The sequence below is a fragment of the Hyperolius riggenbachi genome, chromosome 1, assembly GCF_040937935.1.
Source record: "Hyperolius riggenbachi isolate aHypRig1 chromosome 1, aHypRig1.pri, whole genome shotgun sequence".
Lineage (NCBI taxonomy): Eukaryota > Metazoa > Chordata > Amphibia > Anura > Hyperoliidae > Hyperolius > Hyperolius riggenbachi.
Genome location: NC_090646.1, coordinates 420,009,416 through 420,033,121, shown reverse-complemented (window position 1 = coordinate 420,033,121; position 23,706 = coordinate 420,009,416). Strand labels below are relative to the sequence as shown.

At 44.0% G+C, this 23,706-nt stretch overlaps 2 protein-coding genes across 5 annotated transcripts in view; one reads left to right on the top strand and one right to left on the bottom strand.

Annotated features, from left to right (window-relative positions):
- Window positions 1-1,506, bottom strand: part of OSTF1 (osteoclast stimulating factor 1) — a 54,005-nt gene extending 52,499 nt beyond the window's left edge. For both annotated transcript variants that reach the window (XM_068236567.1, XM_068236576.1), the window contains exon 1: window positions 1,314-1,506. In XM_068236567.1, coding sequence (XP_068092668.1) covers window positions 1,314-1,347 — 34 coding nt within the window. In that variant the 5' untranslated portion in view covers window positions 1,348-1,506. The remainder of the gene's footprint in view (window positions 1-1,313) is intronic.
- Window positions 1,507-1,534: 28 nt separating this feature from the next.
- NMRK1 (nicotinamide riboside kinase 1) overlaps window positions 1,535-23,706 on the top strand; it is a 39,739-nt gene continuing 17,567 nt past the window's right edge. For 2 of the 3 annotated variants that reach the window (XM_068236597.1, XM_068236588.1), the window contains exons 1-8: window positions 1,536-1,702; window positions 10,982-11,130; window positions 13,059-13,129; window positions 13,222-13,288; window positions 17,567-17,620; window positions 17,840-17,930; window positions 19,147-19,195; window positions 20,733-20,898. In XM_068236597.1, the coding sequence (XP_068092698.1) occupies window positions 17,592-17,620; window positions 17,840-17,930; window positions 19,147-19,195; window positions 20,733-20,898 (335 nt within the window). In that variant the 5' untranslated portion in view covers window positions 1,536-1,702; window positions 10,982-11,130; window positions 13,059-13,129; window positions 13,222-13,288; window positions 17,567-17,591. Of the gene's footprint in view, window positions 1,703-10,981; window positions 11,131-13,058; window positions 13,130-13,221; window positions 13,289-17,566; window positions 17,621-17,839; window positions 17,931-19,146; window positions 19,196-20,732; window positions 20,899-23,706 lie in introns of all 3 variants that reach the window. The other variant, XM_068236607.1, reaches the window with a different exon arrangement.

Below are 23,706 nucleotides of genomic sequence, written 5' to 3'. Positions count from 1 at the left end.
CATTTAGTATTAGGTAGCCAGAGGTTCTCTCGGTATTAAGTAGCTAGAGGTGACCCTAAGTATTAGGTAGCTAGAGGTAACCCCAGTTGAAGGTAGATCTCATCAGTGGAATGCTGAGAGTCAGGTGAGTAGCCTCTCTGCTGCCAATGTATCCAGCTTCTTATTACACTCACTCTGACTGCCTCTGGCAGAGCAAAACTGATTCCACAGGATCCTCCAGCATCACTACAGTACACAGCAGGGCACTGTACATAAGACCCTGCTGCACATTAAATCTGGACTGTATACAAATTTGTCTAGAAAAGTTTGTATGTCTCCTTATCAGTGGCTGAGCAGATGCAGTCATTAGAAAAATTGTGCAGAGAGCAGAAAGCTTTTTCTCTCTGCACCCTTAGTTGTCAATCTCTCAGGACAGAGAAAATAAACTTTTTTATTACTGGACTGACCGAAAATTTACAGTGCCTTCTAGACAGCTCTGCGCCGGTGGGAACGGCCTGTAGTGATTGTGGTTTGCAATGCCCCTGGTGGGTGCAGGAATTACCCATGATAACACTGCCTGGGAAGGGGGGGGGGGGGGAAGGAGGCGGTGCAGCAATCACCCTTCTGATCACACTGCCTGGGTGGGCGCAGGAATCCCCCCTATGATAACACTGCCTGGGTGGGTGCAGTAATAACCCCTATGATAACACTGCCTGGGAAGGGGGGGGGGGGGGGGGGAGGGGGAAGGAGGCGGTGCAGCAATCACCCTTGTGATCACACTGCCTGGGTGGGCGCAGGAATCCCCCCTATGATAACTCTTCCTGGGTGAGTGCAGCAATCACCCCTATGATCACATTGCCTGGGTGAGTGAAGAATCACCCCTGCGATCACACTGCCTGGGTGGGTGCAGGAATCCCCCCTATGATAACACTTCCTGGGTGAGTGCAGCAAGCACCCCTATGACAATACTGCCTGGGTAAATGCAGCAATCACCCCTATGATCACATTGCCTGGGTGAGTGAAGAATCACCCCTGTGATCACACTGCTTGGGTGGGTGCAGTAATCACACCTGTGATCACACTGTCTGGGGAAGGGGGGGGGGGGGGGGTATGTGCAGCAATCGCCCTTGTAATCACACTGCCTGGGTGAGTGTAAGAATCCCCCCTATGATAACACTTCATGGGTGAGTGCAGGAATCCCCCCATAACACTGCCTGGGTGAGAGCAGCAATCACTCCAATGATCACACAGCCTGGGTGGGTGCAGCAATGCAGCTTTGCCTTGTCTGGAGGGAGGCGTCCCGGAACATGCAGGGGACAAGGACAGGCCCTTACCTGGCTTCATGGGCTTAGGTGGCGGCTTTGACATAGTGCTATAATGTCCTCCTCACAGCCAGCACAGCACAGGCAGGGTTGGTATGGACGTCTCCAGCAGGGAAAATGACAAGCCTGTGAGCCCGCAGCACGGAGTGCAACTCAGTATAGCCTCCTGTCAGTCCCTTGTCCCGAGAATGAGGAAGTATGCCGAGAGACTGGAGGAGGAGGAGGAGTCCCGCCTGTCACCACCCTGATCCACGCAAGCAGCACCCATACACACAGACAGAGCACACACACAAGCCCTGTCACCTTGCTCTGACACTACTGCTTATTACTATGGCATTTCACGTGTCTGACTAATGCTAAGAATTTAGGCGAGGAATTCATTTATTTTCACCTATAAACCGGTAAGTATTGTCATTCATACTCGTGCATCAGCTAGGATTCTAGTACTGTGAATACCTATGTAATTATATTCCTTCTAGCCTCTCAAAGCTTGCACCCCTGGGCCCTGAGAAAAATCATGAGTTTGGCCAGAGATTTCTCTTAAAGGGAACCTTAAAAAAAAAAAATGAGTTTCACTTACCTGGGGCATCTACCAGCCCCCTGCAGCCATCCTGTGCCCTCGCAGTCACTCATGGCTCCTCCGGTCCCCAGCCACCAGCTAGTTTCGTTTTTGCCGACTCAGTGGTGGCGGGCCGCCATGCGTACGTTTGCACGCATTTCCACTGGTGCAGGAAGCAATATCCGACATTAACAAGTAAATTTTTGCGCGTTGCGGTTCAATGCGTAAAAATGTAGGTGTTACAAATTTTTACGCATTGTACCGCAACGCGTAAAACAAAACACAGAACATTTATATTGCGCTTTTCTCCTGGCGGACTCAAAGTGCCAGAGCTGCAGCCACTAGGACGCGCTCTATAGGCAGTAGCAGTGTTAGGGAGTCTTGCCCAAGGTCTCCTACTGAATAGGTGCTGGCTTACTGAACAGGCAGAGCCAAGATTCGAACCCAGGTCTCCTGTGTCAGAGGCAGAGCCATTAACCATTACACTATCCAGCCACTCCTGTACTTGTTAATGTCCGAGATTGTTTCCTGCACCAGCAGGAATGTGTGCAAACGTACGCATGGCGGCCCACCGACTCCGAGTCGGCAAAAACGAAACTAGCTGGCAGCGGGGGACCAGAGGCGCCGTGGGTGACTGCGAGGGCACAGGATGGCTGCAGGGGGCTGGTAGATGCCAAATACTAGCAAAATACAGGTAGTTCCTGGTTAACAAATGAGGTAGGGACTGTAGGTCTGTTCTTATCCTGAATCCATTCTCTTTTGTCCCACTATTCTCCTTGTGCCTCTTTTGTCCCCCTCTGTGTAACCTCAATTTGTGCCTTTTTTGTGCCCCTCTGTGTCTGCTCATGTCACTCTGTCTCATCTCTGTACTCCCTGTGCCTCCAGTATAGGTATCCAGGCATAGGTGTCCCCAGTATAGGTAGCCAGCTATACGTGGTGCCTCAGTATAGGTAGCCTGGTATAGTTGTCCCCAGAATAGGTAGCTTGGTATAGGTGGTACCCCAGTATAGGTAACCTGGTATAGTTGCCCCCAGAATAGGTAGCCTGGTATAGGCAGTGCCCCAGTATAGGCTAGCCAGGTACAGGTGCCTCCAGTGTAGGTATCCAGCTATAGGTGGTGCCCCGGTATAGGTAGCCTGGTATAGTTGCCACCAGTATAGGTAGCCTGGTATAGGTGGTGCACCAGTATAGGTTAGCCAGGTGCAGGTGCCCCAGTATAGGTAGCCAGGTATAGGTGGTTCCCCAGAATAGGTAGCCAGGTAAGGTGGTGCCCTCAGTATAGGTAGCCAGGTATAGATGGTGCTCCAGTAGCCAGGTATAGGTGGCGCCAGCCACAGTTTAGGTAGCCACTTATAGGTGGTGCCCCAGTATTGGTAGCCTGTAGCCAGGTATAGGTGGTGCCCCAGTATAGGAAGTCTGCTGTAGTGGCCGCAGGCTCACTCACCTGCTCCTCGCGTTCCAACGCTGACGTCACTCTTCTCTCCCCGCTGCTCCCCGCCTCCACTCTGTCTGTAGTTAGAGCAGGGCTACAAAAAAAATGGCTGCCGATGTCCGCATTTCAGTCAATTATGAACTTGACGTGGTGAAGCAGATTTAATGTTTCGTTTACAAAAAAAAAACATTAAGGGAGTCTGAAGCCTAAATAAAAACAGATACTTACCTGAGGAGGGGAAAGGCGCTGGGTCCTATAGAGCCTTCCTGTTCCTCACCTCATTCTGTTGTACCTGCGCTGGCTCCCCCATCAGCAGTCTCCTGCCAATCGATTGAAGACTGCTCTCTTCCACTTGGGCTCCCAAAGACTCCCGCGGCAGGAGATTCAATCAGAGAAGCCTGCAGGGGAACGAGGGGATGAAGAGAGGAATGGGAAGGCTCTATAGGATGAGCACATCAATTAGAGTGCAGGAGATTTGGACGCAGCTGGCGCCACCATAGACCGAAATAGGAATTATGGCTATAGTGGCGCTCAGTGAGTAACTTCAGCGCCATCAGAAGACGGAGCTGAAGTTACATTTAAAACACTATAATTCAGCTGCCAGCAATTACATCATTCCCCACTATCCACGTGGACCTGGAGGGGGAATAGTATTTAATGCCACCGGGACTTGTGCAGGAGCGGGGTAAGCCGTATATCGGCTGTATCCTGTGCCCAAGTCTCCCGGCGGCGATTTCTCTCGTACGCATATAGGACCCTAGAGCCTTCCCTATCCTTAGGTAAGAATCTGTTTTTTTGTATTTTATGTAGGCTTCAGATTCGCTTTAATTTAAAATAATGTACTATGAAATGCATATGAAAAAAACAGCTCCTCCTGAACTTAGGGTTCGTTAGAACAAATATCACAGAAAGCTTTTAGTGAAAGTGTGATTTTTTTTAATGAAAATGAAGCCAGATAAACCCTCAAAAAACAAAGTGATTTTTTTTTCACTCAGAATATATAATCAGTGCATTAACTCAGACAGTAAATTATTAGGAAACATGTTTATCCTGTTTCTGCAATTTTTTTGTATGATAGATCTGAATAATCTGTAATAATTTTCAAGAACAGCTTTCTGACAGCGAGACTGTAAAAGGTTTCATTTATCCTTGCATTCCAGCGACCCATCCCAACTCACACCCAATAAGTTATCCCCACCCACCCATCCCCACCCACCATCATATTTCCATGAGCACTGGAATCCCAGAACACCAATTGGGATGGGGAAAGTATGCATCAGACCATTTCCAGTCTGCTGACGGAATCAATATATATATACAGTATATCTCCACTTCAGCCTCCAGTGTTTTTTCAACTTATGCATCCGAGCAATTTTCACATTTCAGCGCTCCTCCCATTCATTTGTCAATAACTGTATCACTACTCATCACATCTAAATGATCTATATCTTGTTTTTTTTTGCCACCAATTAGGATTTTTGGGAGTGGTATTTGTTTTAAGTAATTACTTTATTTTCTATGCATTTTAAAGGGAAAAATGAGGGGAAAAAAACACACTTTTTCTCCAATTCAATCCCCTACAGTTTTAAAATGAAAAAAATGGTATTCTAGATAAAACACACACATTTAATTTGACAATTTGTCCTGGTAATCCCAACATTTAAATTAAGTCCCTATTGAAATGTATGTGGATAATATATTATTTGGAAGTAAAGGAGTATTTTTTCTGAGTTGGGTTTCTTGTTTTCACATTGTACCCTAGCAATAATTACAAGCCCTAATTTGCAAAAATAACAGTAACATGCCCTCATGGCATACATATTAAAAAAAAAAAAGCTGAGTCCCTAGGGTAACGATTCATGTATTTTAGCGCCATACTTTGTTTGCATAGCCCCAGAAGAGTCTGGACAGCAGACAGCTAGCAACCAGGGCTATTCAAAAGTGGGTGTTTTGTAAGCTACCGACTTGTGTAATTTTGCTGAAATGTTCCCACGTTTAACCTCCTTGGCGGTCTGATTCTTTCCAGATTTTAGGGTCTAAAAGCGGTGCAATTTTTTTCCACTCTTTCAGACCCTAAAACCTGAAAAAAATCATTCTGGCAGGGAGATCTGCAGCAAAATAAAAAAAAAATGTACCTTCCTGGGCTCCTGTGCTGCAGTTTTCTCTTTGCCCACAAGATGGCGCTAATATACATATAAACGAACTTCTCTTTATTTCTCTAATATAGAGAAGTTCATTTTCAATATTAGCCCCGCCCCCGATGACGTCACGCTGCCACCACCGCTCTGCTGCCACCACCACGGCTCCGCTGCTCCAACTGGCTGCCGGGTCCCCGGAAGAATAGCGGGGACATGGGGGATCCCGGCGGCCAGGGAAAGACCCCACACTGCCGGGGAGAGAGGCTGGAGTCCCGCTGCGCAGCGAGATCGCGCGCGGGACTCCACAACTACAAGTAAAGCTCTGCAATGCCTACCCCGACCTGAGCTCGGGATCACCGCTAATTTTTTCTACCCGAGCTCAGGTCGGGAAAACCGGCAAGGAGGTTAACCATGCCTTTTAAAATTACATTTTTTTTCATAATGGATTGAGTTTGTCACTACCTATTTTTTATGTGACAGGGGTTCAAGATATAAGACACATCAAAATGTATTCTACAACTCATTATGATTAAATTGAGATCACATATATACGTAATTTGATAACAAACTGGATGCACAGCAATCCATTATTCTCAAGGTGGGCCTATGGTGTTTTTGCAAGCCATTTTTTTGCACTAATTGTTACATCGCCATTCTTTGTTTGCATTGCTCCAGAAGAGTCAGGACATCAGAAAAGGGCCACAAATGTCACCATTTTGGAAAGTTAACAACCAGGGCTATTCAGAAGTGGGTATTTTGTAAGCTAATAACTCATGTAGTTTTGCGGAAACTTTCCCAAGTTTGATCATAATTTTGAAGATGACATTTTTTTTCATAATGGATTGAGCTTGTCCCTACCTATTTTTTATGTGCTAGTGGCTCAAGCTATAAAACACATCAAAATTAATTCTACAACTCATTATGATTAAAATGAGGTCACATATAGGTCATTTGATAACAAACTGCATGCACAGCAATCCATTATTCTCAAAGTGCGCCTATGGCTTTTTTGTATTTCTTTTAGATAGGGACTGGTTAGTGTTAGGAGTAGGTTGTGGATGGTTAGGGTTAGGAGTAATTGAGAGGTGGTTAGGGTAAGGCCTAATTAGCGGAGGGTTCAGGTGAGTTAGGGTAAGGTGGGTGATAGCAGAATATCGGTTACATTACTGATATTCTACTATAGGGGATAATAGGATATCGGTAAAATTACAGATATTTTATTACTATTATTTCATGCCCATTACCGTCATTTTTGCGCCAATCTTTCTTCATGGTGGAATTATTGATAGCCCTGTTTATGCTTAACACTAACTTTCCCCTATCTATACCTAACCCCAGCCATTCCACACAGACGCCTGACACTAATCCTCCCCAATCTATCCATAACACTAATGGGTGCCGTCATGGGGCTTGATTCACAAAGCGGTGCCAACTGTTAGCACGCCTGTGAAAACCCCCTTAGCACGTCTAAACAAGCTTATCGCGCATAAAACTTTACGCGCGCAAAACTTTATGCGCGTAAAACTTTACGCGCGTACTGCACAGAGCGCAGGGCGCTCCGCGCGAAGTGCCCATTAAAGCCTATGGGACTTAGCGCGCGTAAAACTTTGCGCGCGTAAAACTTTATGTGCGCAAAGTTAGCGTGCGATCTGATTGAGAAATCCGGTGCTAACCTACTTAGCACCCTGGTTAGCGCGTCTAAAGACTTTAGACGTGCTAAGTAGGTTAGCACCGCTTTGTGAATCAAGCCCCTAGGCTCCTATGTAAAACGCTGCTAATAGCAGCTATAACAGTAAATCTGGGCGCCAGAGTTGCCCTATAAAATAACGGGCACCATTATAGCGGCTATATTTATAGCAGCAGTTTCTATAGTAGGCAGTCCCGACGGCTGCTATTTTATTGGACAGTGTATACAGTATATATATATATATATATATATATATATATATATATATATATATATATATATATATATATATATATACACACATACATACTATAAGACGCACCGGACTATAAGACGCACCTAGGCTTAGAGGACAAAAAACAGGCAAAAAAAAATTATATACTAAACCTGGTGCATCCACAGTGCAGCGACATCTTATGGACCTCCACCCAATTATGTTTCTCTTGTGCCTCATGTCCTCCTCTGTCCCCTTGTCCTCTGTTGTCCCCCGTGTCATCCTCTATCCCCGTGTCCTCTGGTGTTCCCGTGTCCCTGTCCGTGTGCCCGTCCCTGTGTGAGTTGTCCCATCCCTTTGTGCAGTGCCCCACTGTGTTCTCTCCCTGTGTGTGGTGTCCCCCTGTGTCCCATTCTTGTGTGCAGTGTCCCTCTGTGTCATCTCTGTATGGAGTATCCCCCTGTGCCCTATCCCTGTGTACTGTGTCCCAACCTTGTGTGCAGTGCCCCACTGTGCCCTATCCCTGTGTACTGTGTCCCAACCTTGTGTGCAGTGCCCCACTGTGCCCTATCCCTGTGTACTGTGTCCCAACCTTGTGTGCAGTGCCCCACTGTGCCCTATCCCTGTGTGCTGTGTCCTAACCTTGGGTGCAGTGTCCCCCTGTGTCCCATCCCTGTATGCAGTGTCCCCCTGTGTCCCATCCCTGTGTGCAGTGTCCCCCTGTGCCCTATCCCTGTGTGCAGTGTCCCCCTGTGCCCGATCTCTGTGTGCGGTGTCCCAACCTTGTGTGCAGTGTCCCCCTGTGTCCCATCCCTATGTGCAGTGTCCCCCTGTGCCCTATCCCTGTGTGCGGTGTCCCCCTGTGTCCCATCCATGTGTGCAGTGTCCCTCTGTGTCCCATCCCTGTGTGCAGTGTCCCCCTCTGCCCTATCTCTGTGTGTGGTGTCCCATCCATGTGTGCGGTGTCCCCCTTTGTCCCATCCATGTGTGCGGTGTCCCCCTGTGTCCCATCCATGTGTGTGGTGTCTCCACCATGTGTGCAGTGTCCCCCTGTGCCCGATCCCTGTGTGTGGTGTCCCATCCATGTGTGCGGTGTCCCCATGTCCCATCCATGTGTGTGGTGTCCCCGTGTCACATGCCTGTGTGTGGTGTCCCCCTGTGTCACATGCCTGTGTGTGGTGTCCCCGTGTCACATGCCTGTGTGTGGTGTTCCCTTGTGTCACATGTCTGTGTGTGGTGTCCCCCTGTGTCACATGCCTGTGTGTGGTGTCCCTGTGTGCTGTGTCCCCATCCCTGCTTTTAGTGTCCCCCTGTGTCCTGCATACCATAGCTTCTCGCCGACTTCTCAGGTTGATAAGTAACCATCGACTAATCAGGTGGGGGCGCTGCCCCAGACCGCAAATTACAGGGCTCACTGTTTCTGGTGGCAGGAACAGTCAATTCGGCATCTGCCGCTACCCACCATGTGCAGCAACACAGCGTGGCAGGCTGGCAGCGCTAGATTAGCGGCAGATGCACGCTAAATCCGCATGGTGGAAATCCGTGTTGACACAGTGTACAGAGGCTGGATAAAGCTCCACCCACGTTGTGCTGTGATTGGCCCCGAATGATCTGGCCCGCGGGACTACCGGCCCTGTAAAAAGAAAGAAGCAGGAGAAGTGAGCGCTGCAATTGGCGGTCTGGTGCAGCGCTCCCCTCCTGATTGGTCGATGGCTACTTCCATCATCGGAGCTGCTCGCTACAGCCTGAGGAGTTGGAGAAAAACATGGTATGCATGACACGGGGACACCAAACGTAGGGATGGGGACATCAGATGCAGGGACACCGGACACAGGGAAATCAGATATTGGGACACCAGATGCAGGGGGACATCAGATACACGGACCCCGGACGTAGGGGGACATCAGATGCAGGGACATCGAAAGCAGGACAGAGAAATGGGACAATGCACACAGGGGGACATTGGACATAGGGACACTGCACATAAGGACATGGGACACGGGTAAACCGCACACAGGGATGGTGGTGTCAGACACAGGGGGATGGAGGACAAACTGGGCTGTACATTCGGACTATAAGACGCACTGACTTTTTCCCCCCACTTTTGGTGGAGAAAAAGTGCGTCTTATAGTCTGAAAAATACGGTATATATATCCACCTAATACTCTTGAGTGATTTGAGTCCGAAAGGAGAAAAGTGCTATACAAATGTTTGGATTATTATTATTAGATGTGTTTTTCCCAGTCTTAGGCTCCTTGCATTCTATCAGCAGTATGTTGCGATGCGATTATTCTTATATTGCATGGAGCGATTCAGAAAACTTGCACTGCACGTTATCGTTGAGATGCGACCATACAGTGAGGCATGCAGTACCATGGAAGTTTGCCTCACTGACAATGTGAACTCATACATTACCCTGTAATGCAAGTGCCACCACTGCGTTAAGCTTTCGCACCGCACTGCGTTTAATGTGATAGCCACTTAGGACTATCAATACATTTGCTTCGTGATGTGCTGATTAAAACATGTATTTTATTTGCCCATTTCTCTCGGTTATTACACTATTTAAATTTTGTCCCTATTACAATGTGTGGCACCAATATTTTATTTGGAAATAAAGGTGTATTTTTTCAATTTTGCGTCCATCATTATTTACAGGCTTATAATTTAAAAAAAATGGTCTTAATATACACTCTTCACATGCATATTTAAAAAGTTCAGACCCTTAAGTAACTATTTGTTTTTTTTTTTGTTTTTGTTTTTTCATTGTAATTTTTTTTCATTAAAAATTTAATTTGGGTAATTTTTGGTATGGAAAATAAACAGTTAATTTTAAATGTAATAATGTGTGTTTCTTGTACTAAAAAATGTATGTAGATGTAGTTTACTATTTGGCCAGAAGATGGCCACAGTGAGATTCCAATGTCCCACCTGGGGCAGAGCCTGATCACGCTGTAGAAGATACATGTGGAGGGTTGTTATCGGCGCCTGGTACCGAGGTTCTTGCTGTGCGCGCGGCAGTGGGACATTGGATTCGGGGAGCCTAGGAGATCAGTAGGCTAGCCCACCCAAAGGCCAACATACAGGGGAGAGCCCGTGTAATAAATCACTCTGAGCGTTTTTATGCAACAAAGGACATGTGAGTGCAATAGATTTTTATTTGTAATAAATTTTATTAACAGTATTACGCTATGGTGAGCCTTTTTATTTCAGGTTCTTGGGGCAAGATTTTTTATTGGAAGTTCTCCTGCTCTATTAAGGAGATTGTTGAGGTTGTGGACGCCAGAGAGCTGAGGAACGACCCGCATAACGGTCCCAAGGCGACTTGTACTTGAGTCAATAAAAAAATCCAGCTTTAGAGGGTCTAATATTGGAGTCAACTTATATACAAGGTCGACTTATATTCGAGGATATACGGTAGTCTTAACCTACGCAATTGTGAAAGATTATCTTGGGAGATAGTTGTTGCCTATAGTCTGAATCCTTCAGAGTGGCAATAGTTATGCCTAACAATGTACTACATATTAATATGCATTGAAATATACAAGTTCTCTGTTGCTATAATTGATTTAATATTTTTGGGGGGTACACGCTGAAAAGGTACATGCAGCACCAGGTAGTGTTCACCATGTCTATTTTGTAAATTGCAGATGAGATATCCAAGGTAATATCATGCAAATATATTGAAGCTACTCATATTCAGAGCCACAGAAGATGATGGCGCTCTATAAATTCAAAATATAATAAATGTGGAATTGGATGAACTCTCAGCCAAGCTCCAGGATCCATCGTTGAACAGGTAACCTACTTTTTCTATTTCCAGACATAATTTTACGCATTTTACCATTAGCAAAGCCATAAAGGCAGTTTGTTCACTCACCAGCAGAGGGAACTCCTGAGCCGGGCCAGATGATGGTCCCAGTGAATGATCTCTGTCGCTTTGTAATTGAATACCAGGCCTGGATTTACATCACAGGGGCCTATAGGCACAAATATCTCAGGCACCCTAGATTCCGTCATCCATGAACCTACAAACACCAGCCGAAATGCACAGCAAGTGTGCTGGCTGTCCCAGCTGTCACTTCTCCCTTACTTCCCTTCCCTAGCTACAGATGCCCCTTAGTATTAATTAGCCAGAGCTATACTCGGTATGGGCTGTATTCACAGTGGGATGTTGCGGTTTGATGCGACATTAAAGTTGCAACGTGTCTGCGTTAAGAAGAGGTAACACACTGCAAGCACTGAGTTACCGCAACACAACATATATTTTTTTTATGAGACTTTAACGGTGCACTGTGAACGGCCCATAGGATTAGCATTGCAGTGCGGTAAACTGCGTTATAAGACTTTATAACATGCGACCATAACGTCCCACTGTAAATGCGACCATTAACTAGCTACAGGTGTCCCCAACCTGGGTTAGTAATCTCGCATTTACACTCCTCTCGGGACTCTGCATGCGTAAGGCTGGAGTGAGGCACTTGGGAGGGGCTGAGCCGCCTTTCCATCTTCGGGCGCCTGTAGGCAAGTGCCTACAGTGCCTTATGGTAAATCCGACCCTGTTGAATACATTTTATAAAAAAAACGTCCTGCATGACATGGAGAAATAACCCAGGTGCTGATCTGTGAAGTAAAGCAAACCTGTGAAAATAGTATGCATTTTGCCATGTTATGATTGATTGACTGTATCTGACCTCAATGTAATTTTTTTTTACTCTAAAATTGTTCTTATGCTTGAATTGTTAATTGTGCCTGCATCTTTCTGTTTAACATATGGACCAGTGTCATCGCCTCTAATCATGTGATATAAGTGTCAAGATTTGTGGGCACTAGTATTCAATCGACCTGAAACAGCTCTTCCTGTGATGCCACGTTCACAGTGAAGCATACAGTCCCTGAAAAGTATGCTTCACAGCTATTGTTGGCGCGCATTTACTGGTAACGGAATGCATGCAGTGCATTACCATACCGCAACCTGTTATACCACAACACCCTCCCCCCCCCCCCACACACACACTGTAAACAGGTGATGGATTGCAGTGCAATAAGCCACGTTACAAAGTGTTCGTTGCACCACTCTGACCGCGGCACGAGTAAAATAAAATTTCAGCGCAGTGCCTGCAGAATGGGAAGTCATTGCAAACGGTCATATTTATTTTTTAGTTGCAAATAAATGCTGTAAAATTCACAGTTGGAAGCAGGGCAAATATTTTAAGGGAACCAATAGTTAATCTCACACACACTGAGGAAGGCAAATGGAGCGCACAGAGCCACAGACTTTCTGTTCCCCCTTGAAAGATGGCAAACATAAATTAGACAATCAGAATACCAAAAATAAGAACACACATAGTAGATGTGCTTATTATCACTCATTACATCTGTGCGTACATTCAGTTTATTAAGCTGTTTTTTTACACAAGTTTGCTATAAGAGTTGTTTTATTTTTAAATCATATGAGAACACTTAAATTCTGTGGCAGTTCTTCTTTTGCATGGAATTCTTTAGTCTTGCAGATTTGCTTTGATGGTAAATTGGAAGGGTTGTTGCCAGAAGTAGAACTGCTGAACAAGAAACTTGCGGTACTCATCCTGCTTGTGCACAAACTAAATACGACAATTGGTCTTTATCTGGATTCCACATTCTTTGCTCTTATATCTGTAAAATGCCTGACTCAGCAACAGTTGGGAGGCTCTTACGTCTGTGTTTTACAATCTGCTTCGTTTGCAGAACATTGAGAAATTACTAGCTTACAACATTGGAGAAGGATTACCAGGACTTGTCTGAAACTTATGCTGCTTGTAAGTAGAACTGTGCAATTTAACTCATTCTGTGTTTAAACGTTTAGCACACATTTGTTTTAAATGTACAATTCTTGTTTATTATTTTGTAGCTTTATTGAAGATTAAAAGGGAAGAAATTTGTCTGCCGTTCTTTGACAAATGCAGAAGAATATACAGGTAAATGTGATTAATTGCAAGGGAATTTTTTTTTTTTTTTTTTTTTTTTTTACTGAGAAAAGATTTTTAAAAAGAAATTTGAAGTATGAGGTATATGGAGACTGACATTTGTTTTAGTTTTAAAGGGAACCCAAGGTGAAAAAGATATGGAGCCTGACATGTTTATTTCCTTTTAAATAATGCACATTGCCTGAAATCCTGCTGACCCTCTGCCACCAATGCTAGGTACACACGATACAATTTTCTGACAGATTTACTGTCAGATCGATTATTTCCAACAGGTCTGATCTGATTTCTGATCGATTTTCCATAGAAGTAAAGGGAAAATCGATCGGAAATCAGATCGGACCAGTCAGAAATGATCGATCTGTCAGTAAATCTGTCTGAAAATTGTATCGTGTGTACCTAGCATTATACTTTAAGCCATTGACCCTGAACAAGCATGCACATCAGATGTCTATGACAAATCTGACAAGATTAGCTGCATGCTTGTTACAGGTGTGTAATTTAAACCCTACTGACCAGAAAGATCAGCAGGGCTGTCAGGCAACTGGGATTGTCTAAAAGGAAATAAATATAGCAGCCTCCATAGATCTTGTACTTCAGGATTCTTTAAAACAATCAGTACACTAGAGGAAGGGATACCCGGCACCCGGAAGTGGGGGACAGAAGGTAATACCTGCATATTTGCCAAATTATGTTCTCACCAACTCTTCACCCTTTCATACATATGCATTGGTCTGTGTCATTGGGGCATGCATCCAGAAGAACATGTGGAAAACATACTATTTCAATTGCGTACACAAAGGCAGTCCAGGCACTGCCCCTTTAACCACTATACCCCCCGCTGTACGAATTTCTCCGAATTTCTCCGTACCGCCGCTGTCCGCGCTCCCGCCGCTCGTGCGCGCTCCCGCCGCTCGTGCACGCCGCTTGCCCGGAGATCAATGAACAGGAAAATCCATTCCCGTTCGTTGATCTAAGCCCCCGCAATGATCTGCTGCTTCTTTGTGATTTTCCCAGCCTCGTACTGCTTCCTGTAAGCGTCCTTCCGGACAAACTCACTGTAAAACTACACCCTAAAGCATTTTACATATACAAATACATTACTTTTACACAATAAATTAACTCATTACCTCCCACACTCCCCAATTTTTTTTTTTTGTAATTAAAAAAAAAAAAAAAAAACAATAAAAAAAACAACATAAATAGTTACCTTAGGGACTGAACTTTTTGAATATTTATGTCAGGAGGGTACAACACTGTTACTTTATAAACTACGGGCTTGTAATTAGGGATGGATGCAAAACTGAAAAAAATGCACCTTTATTTCCAAATAAAATATTGGCGCCAAACATTGTGATAGGGACATCATTTAAATGGTTTTATAACCGGGACAAATGGGCAAATACATTTCATGGGTTTTAATTACAGTAGCATGCATTATTTAAAAACTATAATGGCCGAAAACTGAAAAATAATAATTTTTCCCACATTTTTTCCTATTTTCCCATTAAAACACATTTACAATAAAATAATTCTTGGCATAATGTCCCACCTAAACAAAGCCTAATTGGTGGCGAAAAAAACAAGATATAGTTCATTTCATTGTGATAAGTAATAATAAAGTTATAGAGGAATGAATGGAAGGAGCGCTAAAAAGGTGAAAATTGCTCTGGTGTTCAAGGGGTAAAACCCCTCAGTGGTGAAGTGGTTAAACACTTTTATTCTTTTGCTCAGACCAAGTTGGTAACAATAAACAACTTCACATACAGTCTATGCATGATACATCAAACCTGCATTGGTTGGTGGTGATGGGGTGAGTGGAAGATCAGTGACCAGGGGAAGACAGAACGGCACAACAGCCGTTTCGCGCCAGTGTGACGCTTGCTCACGTGCTTTGTTCTCGGATCCGAGAACAAAGCACACGAGCAAGCGCCACACCGGCATAAAACGGTTGTTGTCTTCCCTTGGTCACCGATCTTCCTCTCACCCCATCACCACCAACCAATGCAGGTTTGATGTATCATGCATAGACTGTATGTGAAGTTGTTTATTGTTACCAACTTGGTCTGAGCAAAAGAATAAAAGCGGTTAAAGGGACAGTGCCTGGACTGCCTTTGTGTACGCAGTTCTTTAAAACAATGCAAACTGTCCAGCTGTCATGCTGATACTCTGCCAGTTCATACACACCTACCAACTATCTGTCCAACAATCTATCAAACTTGTCTGTTAAGCCCCATACAACTTTTGTTGTGAAACAAGTTGAAACAACTAAAAAAAGTATTTTTCTATTGTTCAAACAGCTGATAAGACTGATAAAAAGTCAATCCAATTGTAGCAAAATACTTTTTTTAGTTGTTGCAACATGTTTCACAACAAAAGCTGTTTGACAATTGTGCTGCATAAAAGACCGCTGTTGAGCGTGTGAATGGGGCTTAATAGACAAGTTGGACAGATAGTTGGTAGGTGTGTATGAACCTTAATACTTACAGAATAGATGTTTCTAACAAAATGTCCCAGCATCACCTGCATGCTTGTTTCAGTTGTGTTATTCAGACATTGTTGAAGCCAGTAAGATCAGCAGGACTGCCAGGCAACTGGTATTGTTTAAAAGGAAATAAATACTGCAGCCACCATAGCTCTCTCACTTCAGGTTCCATTTAAATAACACATAACAATATAAACCAAATAAATTGGAATTTGTATTAACTTGGATGGCAGCTTCAGCTTCATGCATGGACAGTGTGTTGCCCCTCTACCGGTTTCTGTGGGCCTAAAGGTGACACTCAGCAGTGCTCCTGCTGTGACATGTCCTTACTAAGGTGATGCTAGTGATTCACTCACTTACAGCTATGTCCTCTAAGAAGGCCGCTGGAGTCTATGGTGAGTTTCGCTAAAGTGTCTCCATGTGGCTGCTCTTTACTCATTGCTTGTCTCCTCTGCTGGGTCTCCTGCTCTTGGTGGTCATACCACACTGAGGACTGGATTTAAATGAATAATAGATGTACTTTGGATCACAGAAGCAAATAAGAAAATACTGTATATAAGGAGGAATGGTTATATACATGCAAGTTTGACACTTCTGACACTTTCGTAAGTTCTTATAGCTCCTCTGTTGTAAAGACACAAAGGATTGGGAGGTTGTGGATAAGAGTGAGGGTGGAAGGTAAAATTAAGCTTAGGCATCAAGAAGGGGCTAATGTTTATGTAAAGGTGCCCATACATGGTACAATTTTTCATTTTTTTCGATTAGACAATTTAGTTTGATTATTCTGTGAGATCAAATATATTTTTCCAACATGTCTGAATGGATTTTTATAGAAAAAACATGATAATTGTTCGTTTTTCTTGATAAAAAAAAAATATTCTTTTCAACTTTCATTTGATTTGATCGTTTTGGTTGAAAAAACAAGAAAATCCAATGTTTTTATTGTACCATGTATCGAACACGGTGATTCCAGCGCTGGAGACTTGGGCGCAGCCAGCGCACAGGGAGTAACTTCAGCGCCGTCAGAAGACGGAGCTGAAGTTACTTTTAAAACACAATAATCCGGCTTTCAGCAATTGCTGGAAGCCGAATTATATCATACCCCACCATCCATGGCGGCCTGGAGGGGGAATAGTATTAAACACGGCCGGTACTTGTGCAGCAGCAGGATCAGCCATATACCTGCTGTATTCTGCACCGAAGTCTCCCATGCCGATTCCTCTCGTACGCCCGTGTATTCGCACCATTAGAGGTTAACTTAAAGTGTGAGGAAGAGTATAACGATCAGGAGGGAGGTTTAGGTTAGGGCATGGAAGGAGCTCAATTTAAAAATCAGTAATAATACCAATTAGTGTGCCTCTGACACAGGAGACCTGGGTTCGAATCTCGGCTCTGCCTGCTCAGTAAGCTGCACCTATTCAGTAGGAGACCTTAAGCAAGTCTCCCTAACACTGCTACTGCCTATAGAGAGCGCCCTAGTGGCTGCTGCTCTGGCGCTTTGAGTCCGCCAGGAGAAAAGCGCGATATAAATGCTATTTGTCTTGTCTATTTGTCTTAATGCCAATGCGTGGTTGGGTGTACGGCACGTGTTTGTGTTACAGAAGTGTTGAGTCGAAAAATGATGAAAAAATGGTGAAACTGCCATCAAAAACAGCATCACTTAGCTGATACCATTCACCAAAATTGCTTGTGCTGAATATACATGAATGCTTCTATTACAGTATCTGCGTATATATGTAAATTAGTGGTTAACCTGGTTATCATAGACTTGTTCTTTTGTAATCCAGAAAGAAAGTTAAGGAAATAACAGCTATGAAAATATTCATTGTTGGAATTGGAGGGTAAGTTTATTTACTCAACAACTAATGGCATGTTTAAAATGGGAAATGTTTGCTGAAATGTGTAAATCCCCTTCTTCATGTAGAGCAGTGTCACTACCCTGCATCTCATTCTAAAAAATAAAATAAACAGTACAGTAAATCATAGCATACTGTACTGCTTATTTTATTTTCAGAATTTGTGAGCAGTCAGAACAATTACGTCATTTCTCTTGTTAACAGAGTTACAAATGGTGGAAAAACAACTCTTGCTAACAAACTTCTGAAGATCCTTCCTAACTGCAGCCTAATCAGACAGGATGACTACTTCAAGGTATTGATGCAACTGGTTATAAAGTATAAAAAAGTACAGTTTGGTTATATGTGTTATACTTTGTTGCTATACTGTTGATACATGCTTACATTGCAAGTGGTTATTATGGTCAGTCATTCTGCATGTTTATTAAAGAGACTCTGTAACTTTAAAAAGTGCCCCTAAGGGGTACTTACCTCGGGATCCTAACAAGGCTTCCCCCGTCCCACGGTGGTCTCGCTGTGCCCCTCATAAGCCAAGCCGACAATTTGTCAGGCTGTGGCTGGCTGTGGTGCAGGCACAGTAGTGCCTGCAATATTTACCTTACCCGGCTCCAGCACAGGTGCAGTAGCAGCTCTCGGCTCGGGATCAGGCGCAAATAGCCGATGGGATCCATTACCGTTACCTTATCACCTATCAGTACTGTATATTGCACAGCAGGGAGACACTGGTGTAACAAAAGGGGCTGCACCCCCTGGGGCCCGCTCAGGGCCGTTTTGGGGGGCTGGAGGGGTTGCAGCATGAGGGGAAAGCCATGCTGCACATCGGCGGGGAGGGGGGGGGACGGTCCCCCCCTCCCTCACCTCGGGCTCTCCCCTCAGCATCAATGAGTGTGTGTGTGTCTAGACGGTGGGTAGCGGCAGATCTACATACCTTCCTGCGTTCCTACGTGGATATTCCTCTCTCTAGCCTGTGACGCGATTTCCTGTAAAAACAGGAAGTAGCGTCAGACACTAAAGAGAGAAACATCCGTGCTGGAACGCAAGGAAGGTATGTGGATCTGCGGCTACCCGCCGTCTAGATACACACACTTATTGATGCTGGAGGGGAGTGCAGAGGGGAGAGCCCGAGGTGAGGGGGGGCATCCCCCCTCCCCACCGATGTGCAGCATGGCTTTCCCCTCATGCTGCGACCCCTTCAGCCCCCAAAATGGTCCTGAGCGGGCCCCAGAGGGGGGGGGGGCAATCAGAATTTCTGCAGGGGGGCCCGGTGGGTCCTAGTTATACCCCTGCAGGGAGCTGTGCCAAAAATATAAGACATCCTCTGAAAACAAGCCTTAGCAGTAGTTTAATGCATTCTTATTTCCTATACTGTAAATCAATTGTAAGTGCAGGTAGCAAGAGTATCATCTACTGTACTTTTCTTTAAAGCTACTAACACAAATACAGTTATCTAACTCAAAACAACAAGTTGCACTAATATTTATGATTATCAATTGTTATATATTTTGATATAGCCTGAATCAGAAGTGGAAACAGATGAAAGAGGATTTAAACAATATGATGGTAAGCATTTACTAATACAGTATTAGATTTTAAATCCAGGCTGTAATTGTAGGAAGGACGAATGAAAACGACCTAGCTGCTTCTGCTTTTTCATATGATTGTGGGACACCTGTAATGGCACTATGGGCCTAATTTACTACGGCATTTCCAAGCACCTCTTGAGTTACCAAGGCATCTCCAAGCATATCCATTGGGGATGCTACATTTTATTTAACAAACCTAGATTGGATTTAAAGGACAACCGAGGTGACATGTGACATGATGAGTTAGACATGTGTATGTATAGTGCCAAGCACACAAATAACTAGGCTGTGTTGCTTTTTTTCTTTCTCTGCCTGAAAGAATTATAAATCAGGTATGCAAGTGACAAGTTTCTGTCTGGGTTGGACTGGGTCAGACTATAGCATAACCCTCACTGGTTTGTAATTATAGCCATAAAATACTTTCCTGTCAGTAAATGGCTTCTGAGAGCAGGAAAGAGATTAAAAGGGTCAATAATTCATAGATTTGAGCTCTAGCATACTTCAATGAAGGTGTCATTGAGCAGAGACAATGAAACAGTAAAAACGTAAAAACTAGATTTAAATATAAAATAAAACTGTGGGATACCTAAAAAAAAGTCATTTTTAGGAGAAGGAGGATGGATACAATTGTTTTTCTCATCAGTTTATTTTCTTTAAAACATTCACCTTTTGTATTGACAGGATTCCTAAAAGGTTAGCAAATTACCATGCAGGCGCTATCAAGGGGAGAGAGAGAAGAGAGAGAGAGGAGAGGGAGAGAGAGAAAAGAGGAGAGAGAGAAGAGAGTGAGAGAAAAGAGAGAGAAAGGCCCATATGCAATTATCTTTTTCTCCTGAATTTTCTCCTTAGTGATATTTTTAAATTTGTCAATAAAATGCCTTTTGAAGCAATAGAAAGCAAGAAAATACTCAAAATGTTTTTGATAGTACTTTATCAACAACTTTTCAGTACTGTTCAGTTGAAAAGTGCTGAAAAATTGTTTTAAATAGAAGATGAAAAATTATCTAATAGGAGAAAACTCGGAAGAAAAAGGGAATTGCATATGGCCCAGAGAGAGAGAGAGAGAGAGAGAGAGAGAGAGAGAGAGAGGGCCATATGCAATTCAATTTTTGACCTGTGTTTTCTCCGAGGTGATATTTTTACAACTTAAAATAAAATGCCATTTAAGCCACCAGCAAGCAAACAAATACTCAAAATATTTTTACAGTAATGTTTTACCTACTTTTTGGTACTTTTTCCATTGCAAAGCGCTAAAAAGTTATTTTAAATTGAAGATTAAAACTGATCTCCTAGGAGAAAACTAAGGTGAAAAAGTGAATTGCATATGGGCCAGAGAGAGAGAGGAAGAAGAGAGAGAGAGAGTTATGTTTGTTTGTTTTTTTTGGTTGCCCATTCTTATCACTTATTTGAGGAAAGTGAGATGTACGCACCACCCATTATTATGTCAGTTTTGTCTGCACAAGTTTACATATAACAAAATCAGTCGATTGCTGATGTCTATGCTTATTTGGTAGTGCTTGAGGCCTTGGAAATGGAAAAAATGATGTTGGCTGTTGTTTCTTGGATTACGCAACATAGCAGAAGTGCATCTCCAGAGGAAAAATCTAATTTAGTGCCAGGAAGATGTGAAAACCAAGTGCACTTTTTAATAGTTGAAGGATTCCTTCTATACCAGTACAAGTGAGTTTTACACTTTGAAATAATGTAATGTAAGTGTACTTTCTGTCTGAATAATTGTCTAACGTCTGTTAGTTTTGTAGCAGAATGTTAACGGACACCTGCAGTGAGAGGGATATGGAGACTGCCATATTTATTTTCTTTTAGGCTGCTTACACACCAAGACGTTACAGGCGCACGTTAGTGCGCCTGTAACGCTCCCCCAACGCACAGCAATGTAACACAAGTGGGCTGTTCACACAGCCCACGTTGCGTTACATGTAATGCTGCACGTTCGGTGCAAAGTGCAGCATGCTACGGCGTTGGAGCGGCTATAGCCGCGTTAGACTGTTTGCACATGCGCAGTGGGGGGCGGAGAGGAGGCGGGGAGAGCCAGCTACAGTAGCCGCGCACATGGCTACTTAATATTCACTGTACTGGCGGCAGCTGATTGGCCGGCGGGACCACGTGATGCGGAGTGTCTCGCTCCGCATCACGTGGTCCCGCTGGCCAATCAGCGCCACTCTGGGAGACATTATAGGAATCGAGCCGCCTAACGCGGCTCACTCTACCGTCGGCTCTTGCAGCACCATACGTTGCATTAGGTGCACGTTATGCGACCTTAACGTGGCACCTAACACAACGTCTTGGTGTGCAAGAAGCCTTAAACAATACCAGTTGCTTGACTGTCCTGCTGTTCTTTCATGCATCAGTACTGTCTGAATCATACGCCTGAAACGAGCGTGTAGCAAATCAAGCGAAACTTCAGTCATCTGATCTGCATGCTTGTTCAGGGTTTGTGGCTAAAATTATTAGAGGCAGAGGATAAGCAGGACAGCCAGGCAATATGCATTGTTTAAAAGGAAATACATATATCTGCCTCCATATTCCTCTCATTTCAGGTGTGTTTTACAGGAAACTCAGGTGATAATGAACTGATTAGATAAACAATTGTATCTATCCTCTTACTCCTAAAATACTTTTTTTTTTTTTTTTTTAGAATTCCACAGTTTTAGTATTTGTGTATCAGCTAAATAAGTAGTATTGTAACTGAATGATCTTGTCACAGCCTGAGTAAGTTCTAAGCTAACATATATAAACTATTGACCTTTTTAACTATCCACTGCGTTCAGAGTTTATTCTCTGCCAGGAAAACTTTTTATGGCTTTATCTCCTTACCAGTGAGGATTACGCTGTAGTCCAATTTGGTCCCGGCTTCAGAGAGACTGTCACTTGCATACCTGATGTTTAAAGAGAAATTTTAACCAAGGATTGAACTTCATCCCAATCAGAAGCTGATACCCATGAGATGTCTCCCATGAGAAATCTTTACCTCGGGTGGGGGGCTTCATCGGGGGGTCTGTATGGCTGATATTGTAGTAAAACCCCACACACATTGCGATGTCGGCACCTAGGTCCTGACGTCACACTGTGGGAGCCTTGTTGAATTGTGGGAAATAACAGCTGTTTCCAGCTGCCAAGCAACCAGTATCTCTCTCTGTGCATATGTATATCTATCAAAAACAACATTTGATTCTATCACATTGTTAGGGGGTGTGTTTATAGATAATGGCAGTTGGTGCTGTCTGTTTTTTTTATTTCTGTCAGTAGTAAAAATGATTACATGCATGCCGATTGTGGATGAAACCCAATTACGAGGCGAATATCAATAATTTCTTTATCACTCTTCCATTTTTTAACATTTAACTTTTCAATGTATTGATTTATTTCCAGGCCCCCCCCCTCCCCTCCCTTTTCGCAGGAGTTCTTTTTAAACTATTTCAAGCAGAGAAAGAACCAAAAGAAAGAACACAGCTTAGTTATTTGTATGTTTGGCACAGTAGTTACATGTCTACCTCCTCATGTCACATCACCCGTTTAAAGCCTAATGGTGCGTATATAGATCCTAACATACTATACTGTAGCATAGTAAGCAGAGTGCCCAATAATACATTTTTATGTGCCAGGCAAGACTTCTGCAGCACAAAAAATTGTTTTAAACGTTTGATCATGTGGTCTGAGTAGAAGAATGCGATGTATGAAATGTTTGATGTAAAGGACAAAGGAGATGCTCTGCGCAAGGGGTTTTGTACCATAGATGGCAACAGTGCATCCACAGTCACTGTGCATGGCAGGAATACTATTAGGTGTGTACCCAGGTGACAGAATACTTAGGCCCTAAGGCTCCTTTTACACTTGATCCACATGCGTTTGCGTTAGTGCACGTTGGTACGTGTTAGTGCACGTTTTTCCCTGAAATGTAACACAAATCTATTTGTTACAATCCCCACATGCTGGCATCCGCAAAAAAGACTCTTTTTTGCGGATGCCAGCATGTGGGGTGTCAGGAACCGGCCCGCGGCACGCCTGCGTATACGGTTCCCGACTGCGGGTTTGACCAGATCAAGCGGGGAGCAGCCTTATTCAAGCTACAAACAAGGCTGTGACCCCTCAAACACTTCCCACTGCCACCACTAGCCGTTGCTAGATACGTTCACTCAGCTGTCAAGTGCTCAACACGCACTCCGCGTTTTCGTATTTGGGTCAGCTTTGCGCTTAGGCCGAATACGAGAACGCCACGCACACACACACAGTTGCACTCTTACACTGTAATGAAGCAAAACCACTAACAGTCGTTCCGAACGATACTGTTAGACTTCCCACTCGGCTGTCGAGCGCAGAAGTGCCCCATTCACACAATGCAATTACAATCTCATACGGTAGTGTTGCTCAAGCGTACAATTAGGCATGAACTTATACACGGTTACACTTCAGTCTCTTCTAGGCTATGAGTGTTAGTTTAGTACAGCAGAAGTCAGGCCTATTAAATAA